The 23506-nt window shown below is 53.1% G+C and overlaps 1 protein-coding gene across 1 annotated transcript in view; it reads right to left on the reverse strand.

Annotated features, from left to right (window-relative positions):
* The window catches only part of KCNT1 (potassium sodium-activated channel subfamily T member 1), a 79993-nt gene that overhangs the window by 23024 nt on the left and 33463 nt on the right, over positions 1-23506 (reverse strand). Inside the window, exon 3 of the mRNA XM_041406876.1 lies at positions 7-86. Coding sequence (XP_041262810.1) covers positions 7-86 — 80 coding nt within the window. The remainder of the gene's footprint in view (positions 1-6; positions 87-23506) is intronic.

Consider the following 23506-nt stretch of genomic DNA (forward strand, 5'->3'; position numbering starts at 1 on the left):
ACTCACTCGAGCGCTGGTTCTTGATGAAGAAGAGCTTCAGCCGCTCCTTGAAGGTGTTTTCATTCACGTAGAATTCCACCTGCACCCTGCGGGGAAAGTGCCCAGCGGGGCTGTCAGTGGGGTGGCAGGGCAGGAGCCCCCAGGAGCCCCCCTGTCCCCCCAGCCCCGCTGGGTGACCCCACTGACACCCCAGAGTGACCCAGGCTCGGCCATGGGCTCCCGGCTGTCCCCGCAGTCCCAACCGAGCCCAGGGACCACCAGAGCAGCTGATGTGACCCTTAGGGCCACCCCTGCTGGGGACCGGGGCTTGGCTGAGGTTCACACACAACCAGCTGACAGCAGAGCCACACACTTCTCCCTTTACACATTTCACAATGTCCAAAACCTCCCGAAAAGCAGCAGTTCTGGAGCTGCCTCTCCCCGACTGTCTGCTCCAGCAGAGCAGGAGCTGTTGAGGACAATGTCCCCAATGTTCTCAATGTCCCCAGTGTCCCCAATGTCCTGGCTCTGTACGTGCCCTGCCTCTGCCTGGGGTGGAGAAACACTCAGCATGGAAGCTGTAAAAAACAATTCCATTGTAAACGGAGAAAATTTCCCTTTGTTGCTAAGATACCACTCTTGGTCATTCCAGAAAAACCCAGGAGCTGACAACCAACCCCAAACATCCCCTGCCATCCAGGGCCACCGGGGGTGGCACCAGGGGACAGTGCCAGGGCAGAGCATCACCTGCCAGGGCACTTCACAGCATCAGGCAGGGAGGAGCAGCAGGTGAGTCTGGAAAGACCCATTCCACCTTCCTTGGCTTCTCCTGCCTCCCCATCCGCAGCCCCCTGCCAGCCTCACATTCCAGGGATGGGAGAAAACCTCCCTGGGGCAGGGATGGCAGCAGGGGCTGGGATCTGCATGGAGGCTGTGTGGGTAAAGCTGTCCCAGCCCATCTCAGCTTTCATGGCACTTTATAATCGCCCGCAGCCCTTTGTAAAGCCATTATTCATCACCCTAAATCGCGCTGCTCCTGCTGAGTGCCGGGGAAACGCCAGCGGCTCCTCCTGCCTCGGCTTTAGATCGAGCAAGGCAAACTCTGCTCCTCCCTGGCCAGCACACAAAGGAGCTCAGTGCCCTGAATTCCCCCACTCGCTGCTTTCAGCAAGCCCAAGGAAGCGCTGCTGTCATTGCTCCTTTTCTGACTGCTTGCAAGAGGTCACCGAGCCCTCGTCAATCCAGCTCAGGCACAGACCAAGGGCAGCAAATTCCCGGTGACAGTCACTGCCATCCCTCTCCATCCCACAGGTGCCAGATCCGACCAGATCCTGATTTACTGGGGAGCAGCTGCTCCTCGCTCTGACACGGAGCGATGAATATTTACCAAACATTCATGCCCAGCTGATCAGGCAGCAAATTGGGAAGGGGTTTTATGAGACATTCATCCTGGGCTCCACCCCAGCTGGCCTAAGGGGTGGGGAGGTGGCCAGAGGGGCCCTGCACCACACCTGGTTCAGGTCACCACGAGAAGGGACAACCCCAGACCCCACTGCAGGGAGAGAGCAGGAGAATTTACAAGCCCTGGCTCATCAGCACGATGCTTGAGGAGCAAACAGTGTTAATGCAGAGCCTCAGAGCCCAGCCTTTACACCTGCTAAAATTAATAGTTTCCACAGCCAGACTCGGCAAATCATTTTTCTGTGCCAGGGCATAAATCAGCTGTCACAACTGCTCACAGTGCTGCACACAAGATAATTGCTCCTTCTCCTTATTAAAAATGGCCAGGAAGTGCTGGGAACTGGCTTACAGCTCCGACAGCAGCGCTGAGCACCCCATTCATCAGAGTCCCTGAGGATTGAGAGCCTTGAGGAGCCGGAGACTTCAGGGAGCACGATTCCTCTGCCAGACATTTGTCTCGTATCAAAGCAACAAACAGCTGAATAAATCTGTGCCATCAGACAGATGGTTCACTGATCTGCAGAGCTGTGGCCCACCTCGAGACAATGACTGTAATTGCTGATGGATAAAAGGACTAAATGATTAGATCTAACTCTTTATGATAAAGTGGCCCATGTATTCATCCATCCTGATGGCTGCAGGAAGAAGGAACACTGGGAAAACAATAAAGCAACCAAAAAGCCATGTCTTGACTGGGGGGGAACAGGGTGTTTAACACTGCAGAGAGATGAAGAAATAAAAGGATGTGGAGGGAACACGTTCCTGTGCAGACAACCTTCCAAGGCTGAGCCCCAGATCTTTGTGGGGGTCCCACTCTGCAGGTGAATCCAACACCCCACAGCTGAAAGAAGGATGGCTCTTCCCAGGCAGCAGCACCATCCCAAAGTATCAAAGCTCCTACTCCATTTCCAGCCGAGGGAAGGAGATGACATCACGTAAAACATACCCTTTCATTTCATTGTCAGGAAGTTAACTGGGAATAAGAATCAAGCAAAACTCTGACTGCATGATTACCACCCCAAAACACACTGTGACAGCTCTGCCTTCGCAGCAGCTCAGCCAGGATGGGGTGCTCAGTGTCCCCTCCTGCTGCCATGGCTGGGCATTCTTCCCACCTGGAGCATCCTGGTGCCAGCCCATCCTAGGCCACTCCAAGTGTCCCCAGCTCCACAGCTCCCCCACCTTGCCCCCACTGAACCTCCCCAGGCCATGCAAACAACAATCCTCTTACAAGTTTAGTTACAGCCCTCTTCTTGGAAGTGTAATTACTGCTATTATGCACTTCATAATGCCTGAGTGACTTCGTTTTCTTCGCTTGGTTATTTATTGTACTTTATTAATCTAAGATTAGAGGCAATTTGTTGTAAGATGATGAGTTCCCAAAAAAAGACACAATAGTTTGTTCACAATAGAAAAGTGCAGGATGAAAGGGCAGGAGGAGCACATCACAGCCCACCAGCATTCAAACAGACACTGAGGGGCACAGCCCCTGCTCCATCCTTTCCATTTCCCCAGAGCTGGGACAGTTCTCTCAAAAAGGAAGAAAACACAAAAAATATGAACCCATACAGGGATTTCTTGTCCCAGGAAGCTTCTCAAGGAATTTCTCCCATCATTTAACAGGATGCAAATAAGACTCTTCTGAATTTTTCTTTGGGGGAGTAAAGTACCTAACAAACCAGCAAAACCCCAGAAATCTCTGCAATCTGGTGGGTGCCAGCACCCACCTCTGCCAAGGCAGCCAAAGTAAGACCCCACTTCACCCCTTCACTCCAGCTCAGCTCAGCTGACAGCTCTGCACCCTCCATGCAAACCCACATGGATCAAACACTCAGAAAGTGTGGCTGCAGCCACGCTGGAGTCACAGAAATGTGCTGCTGGCCCAGCTGGGCTCCCTGGGGACGGGCTGTGGGTACCAGACACAGCTGAGAGGAAGGTGAGGAGCAGGGCTGGCAGTGCAGGTCTGCAGCATTTCCTCTCCCAACAGCCCGAGGAGGCTGTGCAGGATGCTCTGAGGGCACCGTGCCATGGCCAGGCTGCCTCCAGCCCTACTCAACACCAGGAGCAGCCGGTGCCAGCTGGAACCGGAGCAGAGCCAAAATTCTTCCCAAATAACCCACAAAACATGCCAGGCTGGGCCTCAGCTACCTGCTGATGAAATACCCAGGCAGCTCCAGCCCTCCTGATTCCCTTTGGGGTATTTTTCCTTTTTCCCCACGATTTTCATGATGTTGATGGGTGTTTGGACACAGAATCTTCAGCGAGCCAGGTGCCACGGGGCGAGCTGCGCGCCTTGTGTTTGCCATCCTCCATCCATCCCGGGTGAGCAGAGGACGGGACAGCTCCAGCCCTGCCCAGACGAGCTCCCAGAGCGGGGTTTGAGGACAGGAATGGGAATTGCCATGCAGCTGTGTGCACACAGACAGGCTGGGCGCCTGCCAAAGGCAGCCACAGCAGCGAGCTGCCCCCGCGCTCGATTCGATTCGCGGTAATTGAACAATTACTCAGAGCAGGAGGAACGGCTTCAAACCGGGGCAGGATCGGCTCCAGGGGCTTCTCCTGCCACGCTGCTCCCTCACCGGACGGGGGATGCTTGGGTTCAACCCTCCTGCCAGGGCTCTGCAGTCTCGGATTCTCAGGGCACCACGGAGCACCGCGGAGTTCTCCCACTGCGGCAGCTCCTCCGGGGAATCTGGGGCACGTTTTGAACAAGAGAGCACAAAACAGCCAGGGAGGGACGGGGAGCTGGGGCTGCCTGTGCCTGCTCTGGGGGCACAGCCCCTCTGCCAATGCTGCTGAGCATGGAGGGGAGAGGGGGGATCTCTCTCAGGGGGGATTTCAGGTGCTGAGGGGGTACAGGACAGCGCTGGGGACACCACAGCAGGGCTAGCATGGTCCATAAGGCCAGGTATTGCAAACAGGGCAAATCTGCCCACTTTCAGTGAATTTTCTGATCCCACATCCCTTAGTAGGTGCAGCACTGAAGCTGCTCTCCCCCTCACCCCGGAATCCCAGATGATCCTCAGGGATCCCAATCAGCACTGGGGACACCACAGCAGGGTCCATAATGCCAGGTATTGCAATCAGGACAAATCTGCCCACTTTCAGTGAATTTTCTGATCCCACATCCCTTAGTAGGTGCAGCACTGAAGCTGCTCTCCCCCTCATCCCGGAATCCCAGATGATCCTCAGGGATCCCAGCAGCACCCAGCCCCGAGGTGCTCAGCAGGTCCCACAGCAGCCTGGGACAGGCAGTGTCACATCCACTATGGCACAGCCACCGTGCCACCATCACAGCCACCGTGGCACTGTCAGAGTCACCATGGTATCACCACAGTCATGGTGGCACTGTCACAGCCAGTGTGTCACCATCACAGCCACCGTGGCACTGTCAGAGTCACCATGGTATCACCACAGTCATGGTGGCACTGTCACAGCCAATGTGTCACCATCACAGCCACAACTATGCCACTATCACAGCCACCATGGCACTGTCAGAGTCAGCATGGTACCACCACAGTCATGGTGGCACTGTCACAGCCAATGTGTCACCATCACAGCCACCATGGCACTGTGAGAGTCAGCATGGTACCACCACAGTCATGGTGGCACTGTCACAGCCACCATGGCACTGCCACAACCCTGACACAAAAGGCAGCTGCCCCTCCTGGCCCCTGCAGCACCAGGAATGATTTCTCTGCTGAGGCTCACCCCAGACCAGGACCAGCAGAATCCAGTCCCACATCAATAAACACTGCCCAGGGAGCCAGGATGCTGTGGCACATCTTGCCCCTCAAGCCCAAGGACTCATTTCTGCAAGGTTTCCTGCATTTACCATGGGAATCAATCAGAAAAAAACCCTCCTGTTTTATTATGGAGTGTGATTTCTTTTTTTTTTTTTTTTTTTTTGCCCAAAGAAAGAATTGATATTGCCAACTACTCTGCAGCAAATTAAACCCAGCTGGGTGCAGGTAATGTCATCCTGGCTCCAGCAGTAATGCTGCAGTTGTATTTCTGGGGGATGAAAAGCAAATTCCAAGCAGTCACTACAGGGAAAAACCCTGCCCAAGAGTAGGTTTGGCCCCCAGGGCCACTTATCTCTCACCATGCCCTGAACTCATCCTGGTGTGCCAGTGGGACAGGGGCTGGCACAGACTGCAGGAAGGGCTCTGTGGGCCTGAAGAAATGTAACAAAAATCTCCTGCTTGACTTTTAGCTCTTTTATACATATATAATGTTTTATTAGGGAGGACATTGCAATGGAAATGGGAGTTTTATCGATTTCTCATTCCCTGAAGGCAGCTGTAATCCCTCTCCAACTGTGTTCAGCAGCTGCAGAGCTCATTTCCAGGCATCAAACCAAACACTGGAGGAAACAGGAACATGCTCAGGGCTTCAAGTTTTAGAAAATAAAATACTTTGGGCTGGAGGAACCTTAAAGTTCATCCTGTTCCACACCCTGCCGTGGGCAGGGACACTTTCCACTAGCCCAGGGTGCTCCAAACCCTGTCCATCCTGGCCTTGGACACTTCCAGGATGAGACAGCATCTCCCATCCAAGGTTTGGATGGTTCTCATGGCTGGGCAGTGGCACCACTTGCTCCTCAATAAAATAATTATACTTCTAGTAAAGATTAAAACCCCAAAAGGGAAGCAGCAATGGATGACAGGCTGTGCTCCCTTTGGCCTATTTGTTTTGCAACACTGGAGACCGACACTCATGAGTCTGCTCCTGTAATTGTTTGTGCTGATGAATCTGCATGGTTTAATTAGGGCTGTGCATGGAGCTCATCGTTAATGGATAATTGCTGATTTGCTGCTATCATTTCTTCCTCAATAAACTTATTCTTATTATCCATTCTTTTAGTTACTGTTAATGAAGTTTTCTTTATACCCTTTTAAAGTTTTGAGCCTGCTTTGCCTTCCTCCTAATCCTATCTCACAGTAAGAAATAAGTACATTCTAGTGGGTGCACTGGTGTTTGGCCAGTTCTAGACTCAACACAACTTGTCTGTCCCTGGGAACAGAGAATCCTCTCCACCGTGGGAATTGCTGAAGGATTTGCTGCTCCCATACAGAATTCCTGGATGCCCATAGCAGTAAAGGAGAAATCTTGTGCTTATTGGCTTCCCCTAAAAGCAGGATCATCGTGGAACCACGGGCTTGTTGGGGTTGGAAGGGACCTTCAAAGGTCACCTGGTTGCAGCCATGGGCAGGGACAATTCCACTAGACCAAAAACCAAAAACCAACTCCACTAGAGCAGGACGTGCCAAACCCCATCCATCCTGGCCTGGAACACTTCCATGGATGGACCATCCACTTTAACCCACAGTGATTAGAGCCAAGGTTAAGCACTGCTCTCAGCACTCACTGCCCAAAACACCCAGCTCATCACGTGCACCAAACAGCCCAAATTCCGAGGGTGAGCAGGATCGGCTCTTCCCCAGGGCACGCCGGGGTCCCTTGTCCCTCCCTGGGGCACCGGGAAACACAGGCGGAGGACTTACTGTGAGAAGGAGGAATCCACGCTGAAATCCTCGGCGTGAGGCCTAAGAGCGAGAGCAGCACAGACCGTGAGGGGAGCACAGAGCGTTAGGGGAGTGCAAGGCGTGAGGGAGCTCAGGGCATGAGGGAGCGCAGGGCGTGAGGGGAGCACAGAGCGTCAGGGGAATGCAAGGCGTGAGGGGAGCACAGGGCATGAGGGAACGCAGGGCGTGAGGGAGCTCAGGGCGTGAGGGGAGCGCAAGGCGTGAGGGGAGCACAAGGCGTGAGGGGAGCACAGGGCATGAGGGAACGCAGGGCGTGAGGGGAGCACAGGGCATGAGGGGAGCATGAGGGGAGCACGGAGAGTGAGGGGAGCACAGAGCATGAGGGGAGCAGAGCATGAGGGAGCGCAGGGCCCGGCCCAACCTGGCACACCATGATGGCACACCGGGAGCACAGGGCATGAGGGAACGCAGGGCGTGAGGGGAGCACAGGGCATGAGGGGAGCATGAGGGGAGCACGGAGAGTGAGGGGAGCACAGAGCATGAGGGGAGCAGAGCATGAGGGAGCGCAGGGCCCGGCCCAACCTGGCACACCATGATGGCACACCGGGGATGGCACACTGGGGATGTGGCACTGGGGATGTCACACCGGGGATGTGCCACCAGGAATGTCACACTGGGGCTGGCACACCGGGGCTTGTCTCCACTGGGGATGTACCACAAGGAGTATCACACCGGGGCTGTGCCACCATGGCTGTGCCACCAGGGCTGGCCCACCAGGAATGTCCCTGCCAGCGCTGGCCCACCGGGGCCTTCCCTACTGGGGCTGTCCCACCAGGAATATCCCACCGAGGATGTCCCACTGAGGATGCCCCCACCAGGAATATCCCACCGAGGATGTCCCCACCAGGGATGTCCCACCAGCAGCACCAGCACCACAGGGACCGGAGGCCACCCAAGTGCTCATCCGAGGTCACACCATGCCTGGGATGTGTCCCTGCTCAGCTCCCAGTGATGCTCTGCTGGCTCCGCCAATTACAGCCCCTTCAAGGACTCGGCTCCGTGGATAAAATCAGGTTTCACGGCTGTTTTATGCCTTTTATTTTTTAAATGATTCTCACAAACTGCCTCGCTGCTCTGCCTCCAATCAGTGTCACACCTGGTGCAGGGAAATTGGACTTTGAGGGCTTGGTGCTTTCAGGAGTCAGCACTGTGCCTCTCCTGGGCTGGTTTTACAGACACGAGTGATGACCAGAGAAAGGGAAAGAAAACAGAGTAAAAAATAAACCAAAAATCAAATCAAATAACAGAGGAACAATGGGGGTGATGAAGGGTTCAAGGCAAGGGGAGGAAGAACACAGAGAAAAAGAGAGGGTGAGAGGCAAAGGGCCTGTGCTCATGTACTGTACATCCCACAGACAGACAGACAGACAGCACAGGGCTATCAAACACAGCAATTCAGGCTGCAAAGCAAAAAATCCCCTTGTGAAAATGATGCTGTCACCAAGACACCCAGGAATGGCTCTGGGTCCCCATCTTTAACTGAGCCTGAGCCCTTCCCTGTTCCAGCAGTGTCCTCTCTCCTCTCCTGATTTACTGCAAGCCAGGGACACCGAGAAATATCATCACAGCCAAGGGGGCCACTGCAGACCATAAAGATTTTTCTTGCATTTTGCTTTTGCTTTACAAGTCTGCAGCACTCCAGCACAGTTCAAACTAAATAAAAGCAATAAATTCACATTTCAGCAGGAATGCGAGCCAAAAGGAAGCTGATCCATCCCTCAGCTACGAGGAGCAGCCTCCCTGGGACAGGATTTATTTTGCACCTACTCCTGGGCTCTGCTCTGTGTAGAGCCTGGGGAGGAGCTCATTGCTCCTTCTCCTAACCCAGGTTGCTCCAAGCCCTGTCCAATCTGACCTTGGACACTCCCAGGGATGGGGCACCCTGTGCCAGGGCCTCCCCACCCTCACAGGAAGGATTTCTCCCCCATATTTAATCTAGCCCTGTTTTCTGTCACTTTTAAGCCATTCCCCCTTGTCCTGGCACTCCAGGCCCCTATCCAAAGTCCTTCTCCAGCTCTTTTGGAGCCCCTTTTACTGGAGGCTGCTGTAGGATCTCCCCATCCCTGTTTTCTGTCACTTTTAAGCCTTTCCTCCTTGTCCTGGCACTCCAGGCCCCTATCCAAAGTCCTTCTCCAGCTCTTTTGGAGCCCCTTTTACTGGAGGCTGCTGTAGGATCTCCCCATAGTCTTTTCTTCTCTGGGCTCAGCTCCTGCCCTGCTCCCTCCTGCCATTTCCCCCTCTTCCCTGCTCATTTCCAGCTTTCTCCTGGATCGTTAAGTTAATTCCCACCAAAGTGGGCTCTTGTGGCACCTCTCACTGCAGGGACAAGCCCTGGGGTGGCTCTCCAGGTGAGCTGTGCCTTGGAGCAGCCCTGACATTTATTCCTGCCCAGCAGCCCGGGTTCTCTGCAGCTGCAGAGCCTGGGGAAGGAGCCTGAGCTGGCAATTTCCCTGCACCTCAATTGGATTATCCCACGTTAGCAGCAGGGGCTGCTCGGGCCCCTGGCCTGCCTTTGCTTTGAGCAGTGGCCTTTCCTGCCTCGCAGAGATGTTTATGGGCAAAGAATCAGCAAATGATTTGGTTTTCTCCTAATCTGGTGCCAGCTGGCAGCCGGGAAGGGTGGGGGAACAGGAGCTAATTCCAGCTGCAGAGCAGCCCTCCTGAAAGCCAAACAGCAAAGGCACAAAACCACACAGGTCAGGGGGTCCTGCAGGACAGGACGGTTCTGGAGAACTGAGCCAGGGAGATTCCCAAGATTCCTTCCCCCAAATCCATGGGCTCAGCAGGACAATAAACACCTCACTCACATGGAGGCATCACAGACAAAAGGGATTCCAAAATCATGGACAGATGTAAACCTCCCCAAGGTTCTGGCTACTCTGTGTGGTGGTTAAAACACATGCAATAAAATAACCTCTTTTTTGGTTACAAAAAGGTGCTTTTGGCTCCCAAATGAATGAACTTTGTTGTGCTGGTCACAGAAGCAAGAAGTGATTTGAGGTATCCCACTGAAACCTCTCCTTCTTCCCACCAGGCATCCAAATTCTCACCAACAGCCCAACTGCTGAGGAAATATGGAGATTTCTCTAAGAAAACTAAAAATCATTCCAAATCTCATCTGGAAAACAGCCATTTTCCAGATCCCAAAAACACTTTAACAGTGATTTACGATATACAGAACCTAAGCCACTTAATGGAGTCAGAAAGGTTACACTGGCTTTTAATGTGTTTTAGATAATCTACTTCAAATTGACCTTTTTATTTCATCCAGATCTGGCTCTGTGAGAGCAGACAAACCTCAGCTCGTCTCATTCCCATGGAAAACAAAGACAGCACAGGCAGCCAAAGGACCCTCACCCCCCTGCAGGGTCCAGGGGCTGGGAGAGCAGAGCTGTGCCCACACAGGGCAAGCTGAGGTTCCTCAGTGCTGCCAAGCATCCAACCACCATGCCAGGCTGCTGGCTGGCACAAGCAACACCTCTGGACAGAGGAGCAGTGCAGGGAAGGGTGGGAGAAAGGAGAGGAGCAGAACAGGGAAGGGTGGGAGAAAGGAGAGGAGCAGAGCAGGGAAGGGTGGGAGAAAGGAGAGGAGCAGAGGGGGAAGGAACATCTTGGCTGCTCCAGAGACAGGTCTGCCCCCACCTTTCAAGCTACAGCCCCTGACAAAAGGGGAAGGCTTTATTAGAAGGTGAGGAGACAAAGGCACATTTATTATTAGAACAAAGCCATAATAAAGCTTGCTTATGTAAAAGAGAGAGCAATCACCTGCCCACCCATGCTGGAGGCAGCTCCTCGGCTGAGCAGCACCTTCCACCTCATCCTGCCTCCTCAGCTCTGGCTCCAGCTCCTCCCAGCAAAGGCAGGGCCCCCCTGAGCTGGGCAGGGGTGTGCACAACACCCCTGGGCTCCAGCAGACCAAGAACTGAGCCAGCAGAACCAGCTTCCTTCTCTCCAGGGGGGAAGGCAGCCAGCCCCAAGCCCCAGCTCTCCTCCAGGTCTGCCAGGGCACTGCAGGACCTGGGTGGCATTTAGCTCCTGTGCCTCATGCAGATATTTTGAGGCTAAATGCTGTCCTGTGTTCCAAGTGCTCCAGGATGCTCAGAGGGAGAGAGGAGCACAGCACAGCAGCAGCTCAGCCCAGCTCACACCGGGACCTGTTCCAGCAAACTCTGCTCCTTACACCACTGTCTCCTGAATTTTTGGTAAATGAAGAGCATTAAAAATTCACTTCTGGTGGTGCATTTCCTATTCAATTTACAGCCATCCTTTCCAAACAAACAAACAACAACATTCATGCCATGACTTGAAGCCTCTGGAAGTTGCAGACACAAGTAATGACCTGCCAACACTGCTCCTGGCTTCAGGCTGCTTTAATAACCACTTGCAAGGCTCAGAGGCATTTCAAGACCAAGGTGGAAAGGTATTAAATCTGATAACTTTTTTCCCTGGCTCTGGGAAGGATTTAATGCCTTTTCACCCTGATCTGGAAATGCCTTCAAGGCAGGGTCAAGGCAGGGGGGTGAAGATGAGCCAAGCAAGGTAAGAGCCTGGGGAGGCTTCCCAGAGCAGTGTTCATGCTCTAGAGACAGGAGCTGCACCACGGTTCCTACCATACTGACAGTGAGAAACTCAGCCCAAAATAGCCTGATGTGAGAAGGACAGATGGGAGGAGATGAAAAAAGAAAGTAAAGAGGGGGAGAAGGAACAAGGAAGGGGAAAGTGAGAGGAAGACGCACGCTGCTCACAAAGCCCTGCGAGAGGGGAGTGAAGGGCAGCTCCCCCCCTCTCTGTGGATGGAGAAGGGATGACCCCAGCGAAAGGACTTGAGCCTCAGCACCCCTGGTGGGGAGGAACTCAGCCAGCTGTGCTGGTGGGCACCTGGAAAAGCCACCAGCAGCTGCAGAGGTGCCACAGGGACGGGCGGTGTTGGGGCTGGCACTGGAGCATCCTCACAGGCTGAGAGCTCAGCGAGAGCGGGCCCAGCTGCCTCCCTGGGGTGCTGCTGCTTTTATCACAGGAGTATTTTTCCTTGGCATTCCTGTGCAAAAGCCATATCCCAGCTGAAACACGGAAAGTTTGGGAAGCAGCAGGCGCTGTGCCAGAGCCGCAGCAGTGCTCGCTGCAGCCGGACTGGCTGTTCCCAGCCCAGTGTCCAGCCTGGCCTTTAGTTACCTTCCAGAAAGCTGTGCCTCTCCCAGAATCAGCCACAGATTCACTGAGGTTGGAAAGGACCTCTAAGGTCATCAAATCCATCATCAAACCTTACCCCCTGCCAAGCCCACCACTGAGCCATGTCCCCACAACCACAACAACACATCATTCAGACCCCTCCAGGCATGGGGACTCCACCTATGCCAGGGCTGGACAAACCTTTTAGTAAAGAAATGTTGCCCCAAATTCAACTTAAATCTCCCCTGGCACAATTGAGGCCATTCCCTCTTTTCCTAGTGATTGTTTCTTGGAAGAAGAGGCTCCTCCCACCTGGCTACATAGTTGATGGAGAGAGCAGGCACTGCCAAAAAGGCCCTGCAGATGCTCAGGCTGCTCTGACACACAGCTCCCTGCCCTTGCTAATGAGCTAAACGAGTTCCTGCAGTCCTGCCAAGTGACTGATCCTTGTGGGGGAAGGACTGTGGGCAAGTTTGGAGGTGGGATGTGAGACCCTGGTGTGCCACAGACCCTCACGGCCCTCTCAGAGGGGTGCCACACTTACAGCAAGCAGGAAAGTCTCCCCTGAGGGAGGAACATGCCAATCCCTGTGCCCTGATGGGACCTGATGGGGATGAGGATCCTAAAATAAGCAGAGCAGCAGCCCAAGTGCGAGTGCTGAGCGTGGCATCCTTAGGTGAGGATCGTGTCTGCCTGTCAGGGCTATGTAGGGCACCGAGATCCTCAGCGGTGCTGGCGGCTCCCCAGGGCTGTGGGAGGAGAGCTCAGCCCTTCCAAACCTCAGCCTGCTCCCCCCAGCACCCAGCTGGGGGCTGGCATTGCCCCGTGCCCACAGGGCAAATCCTTTCTGCAGGCCTGGGCTTTGAGAGATGGGCACCACAGAAACAGCCACAATCACTTCTGCAAGCTGGAGGGAGCTCAGGGCTGAGCCCTGGCTGGGACACGGCCATGTCACTGCTGTCCCTGCAGAGGAGAGGCCACAAGGCCAGGAGGATGAGCAGAGCTTGGGGCCCTCCCAGCACTTTGGGGCAGTTCCAGCAGCTCCAGGGCAGGAAAAGGAGTCAGGCTCAGGCCCCGACTCTGCAGCCCGGAGAGGAATTAGCCATGCTGAGGAATGCCTCTGCTCAAAGTGAGGGATGGTGGCTGTCGCTCCCTGAGCTATCACCAGGATTTGGGATCGTGTCCTGATCACCAGGATCCCTGCATTTGCATATTGCCCCCATAGCTGAGCCCAGCACTGAGCCCCCTGCCCGATCCCTGCCTGAAAACATCCTCAGCATCCCCCAGAGAAATGCCCAGAAGAGTCAGCAGTGGCCTGACAGAAGAGCCAAGGGAAGAACAGCCACGGCTGGCAGGAGAGCTGGTGCTCAGCCCTCCCTGGGGACAGCGGGCACAGACCCAGGGGAGGGCTGGGTGCTTGGACCCCAAGGCTGGGAGATGCTCCAGCACGGGCACAGACCAGCAGGCTGCCAGCAAACAGCTCCAACCCACAACAAAGCCCAGTGCCCTCCACGCAGAGACACCCCAAAAACACATCCCAGCCAGGGCTGCCCAGCCCAGCACAGCAAAACACATCAAATACCAAGAGCTCCATGAGCAAAACATGTCAGATCCCCCAGATTCTGTTTCAGATCTCCACAAAGGCTTCCCCAGCCATGCTGGTCCTGCCCTCCCTCACCAAGTGACACTGGTGGCCCCAGCTCAGAGAGAGCAGCGCAGGGGCCAGGTCTGGCACAGACCATCCTGACACCTCCAGCCTCAGCCTGCTCAGATTTCTGGCTCAAACCCTCATCCCCAGCCAGCAGAGAAGCAGCAGAAGACCCAAGGCTGGAGCTGGGCAGGGGTGGGCAAACCCCACACAGGGGATGTCCCTGGCACAGCGTTTCTCCTGCACAAAACCACCTCACCCAGAGCTGAGGCAGCAAACCAGCACATGGTATTTGCTGAGGACAAAGAGAGGGCTCTGAAAGGCCTTTTCTGGAAGAAGCTTTTGTTAAAGAAACGCTTAAAAATAAATAAATTGACTTCTTGTCCCCACAGGAGGGAATTCCCAGCACAGCAATGGTTCAGCAGGGAATTGTGTCCTGTGGAGAGCCTCACCTGGAGAGCTCCTGCAAGCACTGAGTGGCTGCAGTTGTTGCACTGGCCACACTGGACCCCTCTGTGGTTCATTTGTGTGCAAGTGTCAGGAAAAAAAAAAAAAAAACAACACATTTAGCAAGTCCTCTTTGTTAATACCAGGCTGCTCCTGAGGGGGAATAAACATCCATCAGTCAGAAATTCTATTTTCAGACACATTTGGGTGAATTCCTCACTCTCTGGAGTACTTTACCTCCAAGAACCTTGCATTAAACTCAGCCTAGCAGAGTGCTGCTCTTTCCATGGAGGAGACTCCAGCCCCTTGTTGACTGTAACAGGGCTGAAGCAGAGTCCCATTTATTCCTGCCAAAAATATCTCCAACTGAGAGACGAGGCAAGGCTGTGGGGGGTGGGAGCGTGCAGTCTGAAGGAGAAAGAAAGGGAGGGAAGGATCCAGCTGCTGCCTGAGGCTGCCCGAGGGGAAAGGAGCAGCCAGGCTCCTCTGGGACACACAGCAAAGGGACAAGAGGGAACAGGTACAAGATGCAGCAAGGGAACAATTATTCACCTGAGAATGAGCAAACCCAGCACCCAAAGAAGCTGAGAAGTGTCCAGCTGAGATGTTCAAAACTCAGCAAGACTGGTCCTGAGCCAGCTGGGACAACTTTAAAGCCAGTCCAGCTTTGGAGTAGAGCCCTCCAGGTCCTGTCCAAGCCCAGCTATTCTTCTGCAATGCTAATCCTCCTCCCAAATCTCAGCAGCTCACAGTTCTGTTCCCAGCAGCTCCACAAACACAGCTGAAGGAGCTGAGGGGGGCCCAGGGGGCAGGGAGGGGACAGAGAGCCATGCCAAAGGCTGGGGCAGAGCATCCAAATCAGACACCAAAGGGGAATGTTTGCAATCCCTCCGGAGTCCCAGTGTGCCCTGGGACAGGCAGTGGTCAGAGCTTCCCCTGCTTCCAGCAGAGCTGCACAAACAGGACATGGCTATCTTGTAAAAACCTCTGTTTGTGTTTTTAAACCCACACCCCGGGTGCTGCAGGGAGATCACCAGTCCCAGAGATGGGATCCAAACAGATGTTTGCACATCCTGCCCCCTGCCAGCAGCTCCTTCCCAAACACAGAGTGCAGCTCCGCTTCCCCTCACACCTTTCCCTTTCAGTTCCTCCAGCACAAGGGACAAACCTGCCTCAGGAAAAGCCTGGCTTGAGGGAAGAGACTCAGCCTCTCCTGGCTGGTTTTAGTCACTGTCACCTGGTGCCAGGGGAGGCTCAGTGCCCAGGCAGCTGGTCTGCATGGCCAGGAGGCTCCCAGTTCCATCCCCAACTCACAGCAATCCCTGGCACACAGAAAGAACTCCAAGCCTCTTTGCTGGAGGATACTTCCACATGGGCAGCCTGAGCTGGTCCCATCCCACCTGCAGGTCAGCAGACACAGGAAAATATCCCTGTCCTGGATTCCCAGGGGCAGTCCTGAATTCCCCTTTTTGCTTCCAAGCTGTGGAGTGATTTTTCCTTCAGATGAATTCAAATCCTTTCCTCCTGTTTTGACTGGGAACCCCTAAAAGCTTTGAGATGCTGCAGTGACTCAGAGACAGAGTAAGGAGGTAAATAAAGTAGGTAAGAATAGATTTCCCTGGCTTCAATCATCAGGAAGAATCATTTGCATCCTGAGAACACCCTGTAACACACATCTCCTTCCACCATCACCTGGAAATTCACTCCCAGCTCCCAGGAACAAGTCACTGCTGACTTGGTAACACTGCTGGAGTCTGGCTTTGGGAGACACAGAGCATCTCAAACTCACTGCTCATCCCTTCCAAACCCATCTTCCTGCCTTTGCTGCAGCAGGGGAAGAGAAGTGCAGAAATCTCAACCTTAATTGCCAACTCATTGTTGGGCAGCAGTGCCCAGGGAAGGAGGAGATCCTGGCAGTCAGGAATCCAGACTCCTCAGGCTGCGGCTGGCAGGGCTCTGCCAGGGGTGTCAAAGTGTTCCACCAACTTCTCCACCTCACAGCAGCAGCCTCTTACAACACAATTGCAGCAAATCACTTAAAATTCCTGTGAAACCCAGGGAATTGGGTCTTTATACAGCCCTGGGGCACCTTCTCTCGAGGGTCCACCAAAACACCGCAGTGAGGCGATTTTTGGAATTGATGCCCTTCAGATCCTTGCAGCATCCCTACTTTATGCTGTGCTCCCACAAAAGACAAGGAGGATCGGCCCTGGGATGAAGGTTTGGCCCTCTGGACTTGGGCAGGAATCCACCAAGCCCCTCTTGGATGTTTAACCAGTGTGGATCAGTGGGATGAGTTTGTAGCCGTCTCCCAGTTGTATTTTTCTGGCCCCTACACATCTGGTTTGCCCACAGACCCTGTGCTGAGGGGACACCAGCAGAACTTGGAAGAGCACAGAGAGGAAGCAGTCTTGCTCCAAAGGCTTTGCCCACAGTGGTGCCCAAGATGTGCCCTCAAAGATTCAGGTACCCACAGGACAGGACCAGCTTTGGTGCCTTTTTACAGCAATGACAACAAGGCACAAAACCAGACCACAAACAGCCTGAGCAGCACTGGGAGCAGACCAAGACTGCCAAAACATTCTGAGACCACACCAGCTCCAGGGATTTAGTCCCACTGCACCCCACGATGCCCATCTCAGCCTTCACAAGTGTAAGCCCTTGCCTGGTAGAGTCAGAGGCAGTGCCCCACCAGAACCCCAGCACCAGAGCCATCTGGAGAGCTGGCACACCACACCAGGGACTCACACTCCCAGCTCCTCAGTGTGCCAGGACTCTGCCTCCCAGACCTGGAGACTGAAGCATGTGCCCGGCACGGCTCGGCAGCGGCAGCAGCCACGCCGGCGCTCCCCAGCACACACCTCCCTGCTCGGCTTCCCCGGCGGGCACCACAGCTGCTGGTGCTGGCTCGCTGCCACCCTCCCCCCAGACATGCCAAGAGGCAGAAGCTGAGGCGTTAATTCATTCCAGCCTAAAGCCAAACAAGTAAAATTCCCCCTGAGCAGAAGCTTTCCTACCGTGCCTGTTTGCACCAAATTACACTCTAAGAGACATACAGTACACAGTCACAGGTGAGGCAGCATGGATGGGCTGAAAGGCTGGGTAGATGGTGGAAAAGAATGAAACAGAAAATGGAACGAACAGAACGAGAGCTGAATAAGTGACATTTGCATCCTCATCATAACTAGGGGACCTGGCTCCTTCTGAATCACTGAAATCCCAGCGCAGCGCAAAGCGTTCTCCTCCTCCTGAAAAACAACTCCTTCCTCGCTCTACACTCAGCTCTGGGCTTGCAGGAAGGCTGCAGCATTTCCTATGGCAGCTTTTTTTTTTTTTTATATATTGCAGTTACAAATGAATTATTGCTCAGATGGGGAACTGAGCATCTCTCCTGCCACACAAACATGGTGCTAGTGCACAGTGCGTGCCGTGGCGTTAGCAGTGTAAATAAGCTCGGGGTTTAGACTGCACAGGGAAGGTGCAGTGCAAGTTAACAGAGGTGTGTGGCAGCCCCATAGTCTCAGGCTGCCATTCAGACATGCTTTAGGCATATAAAAAATAAAAAATCAAGCAGCACCTATAAAAAATTTAAAGGAACTGGTTTCCTTCTGCTCCAGCTCCCTCTTTCATAACACAACTTTAGAGCTGGCGTGGCTCTTTAACATAGCTCTCCAAAGGATTTGATCCACCACCCCTCCAGCCCGTGGAGGCACTAATCCTTTCCCTCTCGTTTAAAAGATAAAAGGTGCTGCCTCCCCCCCAGCCTCCCCACGCAGCACTGCAGTCCTGCAATACCTTTGTCCGACATCACTCCCCATGGATCCCATCCTCCGAGACGGTAACAAGGGGCTCACCCCGTGGACATCTTCTGTCGTCGCTGGTGGGACAGTTTTGACATGGGAATTGCTCTCTGAAGGGGAATTCTTCAGCTTGGCTCGTGCCATCCTGCGAGGCTTGGCTGCCTCTGTGACTCCCTCCTGTTTCCCCCCTGAACTCTCTCATACATAGCAATCCTCACTGCAATCAGTTTAGAGCTGTCGGCACGTACCATCTCCTTCCTTCTTCTCTCTCCCCAGCCACGGCTGCTCAGTGGAACAATCCTGCCCTGTACATTTATTTTGGTAGTGAGGGGAGTCAAGGCAAACTCTCTGGCCTTGCTGCTGCAACAAATTTGGTGCAAAACCGCCGAGAAAACGTCCACGATGCAGAAATCTCTGAAAAGGCTTTGTTTGCTAAATAATGAAATTGCCTTGCCTGACTCTGTCAAAAGAAGGATTGCACTGCTCTTATCACCACAGGCAGGGCAGGGGCTGGAGGATTATTTTTTCCCCATTGCTGTTTTTTGGTAGCAGCATGAGGAGGAGGAAGCTATTTTATCTCATTCCTCTGTGTACAGAGCAGCATGCACACTGCGTGCCAGGGAACAGACTCAGCAGGTTTGGCTCTCTCAGCCACCAAGCAGCAGAGCTCTGTCCCTCCTGAATGCATCCACTGGGAACCAAGCAGAGAGGAGCTCCCTGCTGTTCCCTCAGAGCTGCCAGCAGGGCTCAGTTCCTGCTCACCTGGCCAGGCAGGTGCATGTCACCTGGCCCAGAGTGACTCACGTTTCCCTCTTCAGGTGACAGCAAAAGCTGCTGCTCCTTCAGCACACTCAGCATCGATTTCCCAAATATCCAACAGAAAAGGGAATTCATGGCCAGGGGAGAGCTGAGCTGGAGAGAACACCTGAGTGCACAGGTGGGGTTGGAAAGGACTGGGGGGAAAGGGTCGTGTATCCTTCCCTCTTTTGGGAATGCCACCAGTCCAGAGCTGCTCCTGCTTTGCTGGCAGCCAGAAACAAAAACCATCCTGAAGGTGCCACAGCCTGAGTGTGGCCCAGGGCTCAGCACCACGGACAGCAGTGTCACCACAGCGCCGCAGTGTCACTGTCACCCAGCTCCTGCCATGTCACCCCAACCTGCCAACCCCACCCCAAGTGGTGCCAACACATCTCACCAGGGCTGCCCCACAGCCCAGCCCCACTGCAAGGCCATGCTGCCCCTTTGCAGGCTGGAAATAAAGAACAAATTCACTGATGGTCACCATGCCACGGTCTAAACCAATGTGAATAATCAGGTTCCATCACAGGATTTCTTCCAGTGTTTTTGTACAAAAAGTCAGTGCATTGACTGGAAGGGTCTTGCCAGAGCCTGGGACCTGCAGCTGCGAGAGGGCTGGCTGGCAGAGCAGGGCAGGAGCTGCTCTGGATGGAAATTCTGGGATCCAAGCACTTCCCTTTCAGAATGAAAAGCTGACAATTCCCTTTGGCACAGCTCCATGCCCTAACCACACCTTCCATCCCCCTGCCAGGCTGTCAGAACACCCAGAATCACTGTCCTGTGCCAAATGCTGGGAAGAAAAGGGCAGTCCTTGCTTCCTCTCTGCCAGGAGCTGCCAGGCACGCTGAGCTCTGCCCTCTGCTCTCCCCCACCATCAGTACCCAGCCATCATTTGCCCCATGGCACAAAGGCAGTCCCCAAAATTCCCATTTCCTGTTAACCAAATCCTGCTTTCCCTGCTCACAGTGTTATTTCTTAATGGGATTTCACCATCTGACATACTTTGTTTCTGCATTTTGGAATGCAAAATGGATAAAAACCCTCAGTCCTTTTCTTAATGTGCCAGCTTTCAGCGTACATTTCATTTCTTGTTTTGCCTTGAAATGATTCATTAGCTCAATACATTAATTTTCCACCCAAGTCATTCCTTTCTGCTTCATGGTTTGATTCAGACTCTTCAATTTATTTCTCCACATCTCTTCACTTCAGGGTGTTGTCCTCAAACATAAAATACAATCTGTCAGCCCTCTGGGTTGGAGTGTGCCCTGATAAATCCTCCTGGACCACAGAGCTACTGGGATGGGGCAATCAGGTGTCTCTTTTTGGATGAATTCTACATTCTATTGTATTCCTAAATGCAGAAGAATATTAATTTTAGGCTTGAGATTAGATGTGAAAAGGGGCTTAGGCTTAAGTTATTAATCTCAGCACTAATGCCCTCACACAGCAGCAGGAACAGAAGAGGGATTAGGGAAAGACCTGGGGAATTTTAACAGAACATATAAACTCTCCTGTCATACTTGTGCTGTGCAGAAGGTGACAAAAAACACCAAGAGCCCCGTGAGGAACTCAGACCCTGCCCACAGAAACCTCTCCATGAAGTTGCCTTTTCCATCAAGCACTTAAACACAAACCAAGAGAGGAAAACCAGAGAGAGGGGAATGATCTGACCCCAGGCCATGAGAAACTGCAAGCAGGGCTGTGGGTCAGAGCAAATGTTCCCTTCTGGGGAGAGGAGAGCAGAGCAGAACCTCTGCCAGCCCAGCTGATCCCTCGGAGCGCCCAGCCCTGCCCTGAGCTGCCAGAGCAGCTCCTGTGCTGTGCTTCCAGCAGAAAACACTCCTCTCTCAGCAAAGCAGCGTGTTCCCCACTTCACCTGAAGACCCAGAGCTCAGCAGCCTCTCCCCTCCTGGCCCCCCCAGCCCTGGACTGCTGCTGTGTCCAGAGGAGCAGTGGGAGCAGGAGTGAAGCAGAAACTGCGAGCAAAGGCAGCCCAGTCCATCCAGCACACCCAGAACACTCCCTCTGGCAGGGAAACTGGCTGTTCCTAGAAAGAGCCATGCCTGTCACCTGAGCCAGCTCTGCAGGGACACATCCTCAGTGTCTCTGCCCAGGGGACACAGCAGAGAGCTCCACATGGAGCACCTTGTTGGTACAGCACGTCCTGCGGGGGAAAACCAACCAAACACAACCTCGGCAACATCAAAGCCCAAATAAAAATTCCTCAGGTCCAGGAGCACTTCCCGGGCCAGCTGAATGCCAACCATCTGACTGCAAGCCAGGAAATGGATGTTTAATTTTAGTTTGAGAGCCCATTACAAAGTGCTGATTTCTCATTTCAGCATCTCCATTATGCAGAGACCACTGCTGTGCCGGGGGCTGGAGAGGTGGCTGGGAATTGCTGAGCAGCAGTTGCAGGGGTAATATTATTTCAGAAAATAAGATTAAGAAAGAAGCAGATTCCTCATTGCTCTTAATTGAATCCACAGCATTGTTAAATATTCTCCCTTTTATCCAGGCCGCTTTCAGTCCTGGTTGCCAAAACTCCCTTTACTCACATATCCAACTTATTAATAATAAAGCATCACCCTGTCCATTAGAAGTAGTTGATGATACAGGAAGGGGCTGAGTTTTTCCCATTTTCTGGCAAACAAACCTGCTCTGTTGAGATACAACCCAAGGCTGTGAGTTTGCAAGACCTCTTCAGGGAAAGCCAGGTTAATGTATTTTAAAATCTTGAAAGGAATCAGCTCTGCAAAGATCATTCCAAACCTACAAGGAGTAACCTGGGTGGGAAAACACACTTTGGAAGAAGAGCTTGTGCTCATGAGCAGTCAGAACCTCACAGGAGAGGTTACCAGAGCTGCTGCTCTAAGAAGGGGCTGTGTTCATACAAATAAAGTGTTAACTGCAGAGACCCCGAGCTGAAAAGCCATTAATGCTCATTATTATCCCTCCAGGAACCCCTGGACACACTTGGCAAGCAGCTCTAGGAAAATCACCTTTCCCTGCATGGCCCCTCTGTGTTTCTGTGCCTTTGCAGAGCAACCCTGACCTCCCTTAATTTAATAACACCAAAGAAAAACAAGATTCCATGTAATTTATGACTGCCACAAACACCTCCTGTATTTCAAGACCCCAGCAAATGTCACAGCGTGACATTATCAGCTCAGTAAACTTCAGAGGGCCACTAATGCTCAGCTAAATGCAGAAAGCTGCCTGGCACAGCCTCATGCTGGGGTGTTTTTCACGAAGTTCACATGCACCAGCTCTGCCCCTGAGCCACCAGGGAGTGCCCTACATTGTCACCAGGCACTCAGCAGAATTACTTTTCAAAAGCTGCCAAGGTCTGGAGGTTGCCAAGGCTCAGGCAGAGCCCTGCAAAAACCACCCTCACCCCACCGAGGATCCTGCAGCCAAGCCACAGAAATCACCAGCTGAAACATCCCTCTGCAGCAGAACTGCCTGGAAATGTCCATGCTTCTGAGGAAATCTGAAGATTTGATGTTTTTTTCTCTGTTCACTGGTCATTCTCTATCCCAACGGGAAGTTAAAATCACAGAAAAAGGAGCTTCTGCTTCCTCATCAGAATGTTTTTTCCTCTGACATTTGTCTCAGTGAAAATAGCAAATTTGCCAAAAAGAGAGAAAAAAATAAAATAAAAAATGTTGGTGCTTCATGCCCTTTCTCTGTGTAGAACTTGGCCTTTTCATGCCTGTGCAGTGCCAGAGCTGCTCCCACACACATGTGGCACATGGACACCCTCAGAGCCCTCTGGGACAGCCACGATCCCCCACCTGCTCCCCTAACAGCACACCTGCTCAAGAGTGTCCCAAGGAACTCTTTTCCCAACAAAACAAGTCCTTCTGCCAGGAATTTTGACTTCCATCAGCTCCTGGAATTACAGCTAGAGAGCTGAACTCAAAGAGCTCCAGCTCCTCTCACAGTCCAACATACAATACCAATACATTGATTAACTCAGATTGTAGATATTGCAACATACAGCAGATGCCTGGGAAGGGATTTATGTAGGTATTTATTAATAAAAGTGCTTTTAGGAAATACTTTTATCTATTGATCCTGAGTCAATTAAAAAAAAAACTTCTCTCCATTTTCTTTCCATTAACCTGGAGAGGAAGGTCCCTGGCAAGAGAGCTCAGCCCTGCTGGGAGAGCCAGCAGGGCTCTGTCATAGATGAAATTTAAAATTCACAGAGTGTCAAATCCCTCCTGAGGGGCTGCAGAAACTGGGCTGGAGGGTGACTCCTACCTGCCACTCCCAGGGAGGTGCATCCAGGTGAGCTGGGGCTGTCCTGGGGCTGATCCCATGGGACAGACACAGATCCCTGGGGCATCCAGGTGAGCTGGGGCTGATCCCATGGGACAGACACGGATCCGTGGGGCAGGTGCTGCTGGAGCAGGGCAGGGCCAGGGGCAGCCCCAGCAACACTTTGCAATTCAAAGCACTTGCACACGAGTCCTGCCTTGATCCCCTCTGTCACCAGGGTGATGGATCCTGCCCTCCCCACTGCCTGCAGCTGAGTGCCAGAGGTAATGGGAGGATTTCCCAGGATTTTGGATTCCCTGGAGGTGAATCCATGCAGTAATAGGCTGTGACCAGCAGGGCAGCACTGAAAGCATCTCAGGGACTCTGCC

This window comes from Onychostruthus taczanowskii, unplaced genomic scaffold, assembly GCF_017590055.1.
Source record: "Onychostruthus taczanowskii isolate IOZ18803 unplaced genomic scaffold, ASM1759005v1 scaffold25, whole genome shotgun sequence".
Classification (NCBI taxonomy): domain Eukaryota; kingdom Metazoa; phylum Chordata; class Aves; order Passeriformes; family Passeridae; genus Onychostruthus; species Onychostruthus taczanowskii.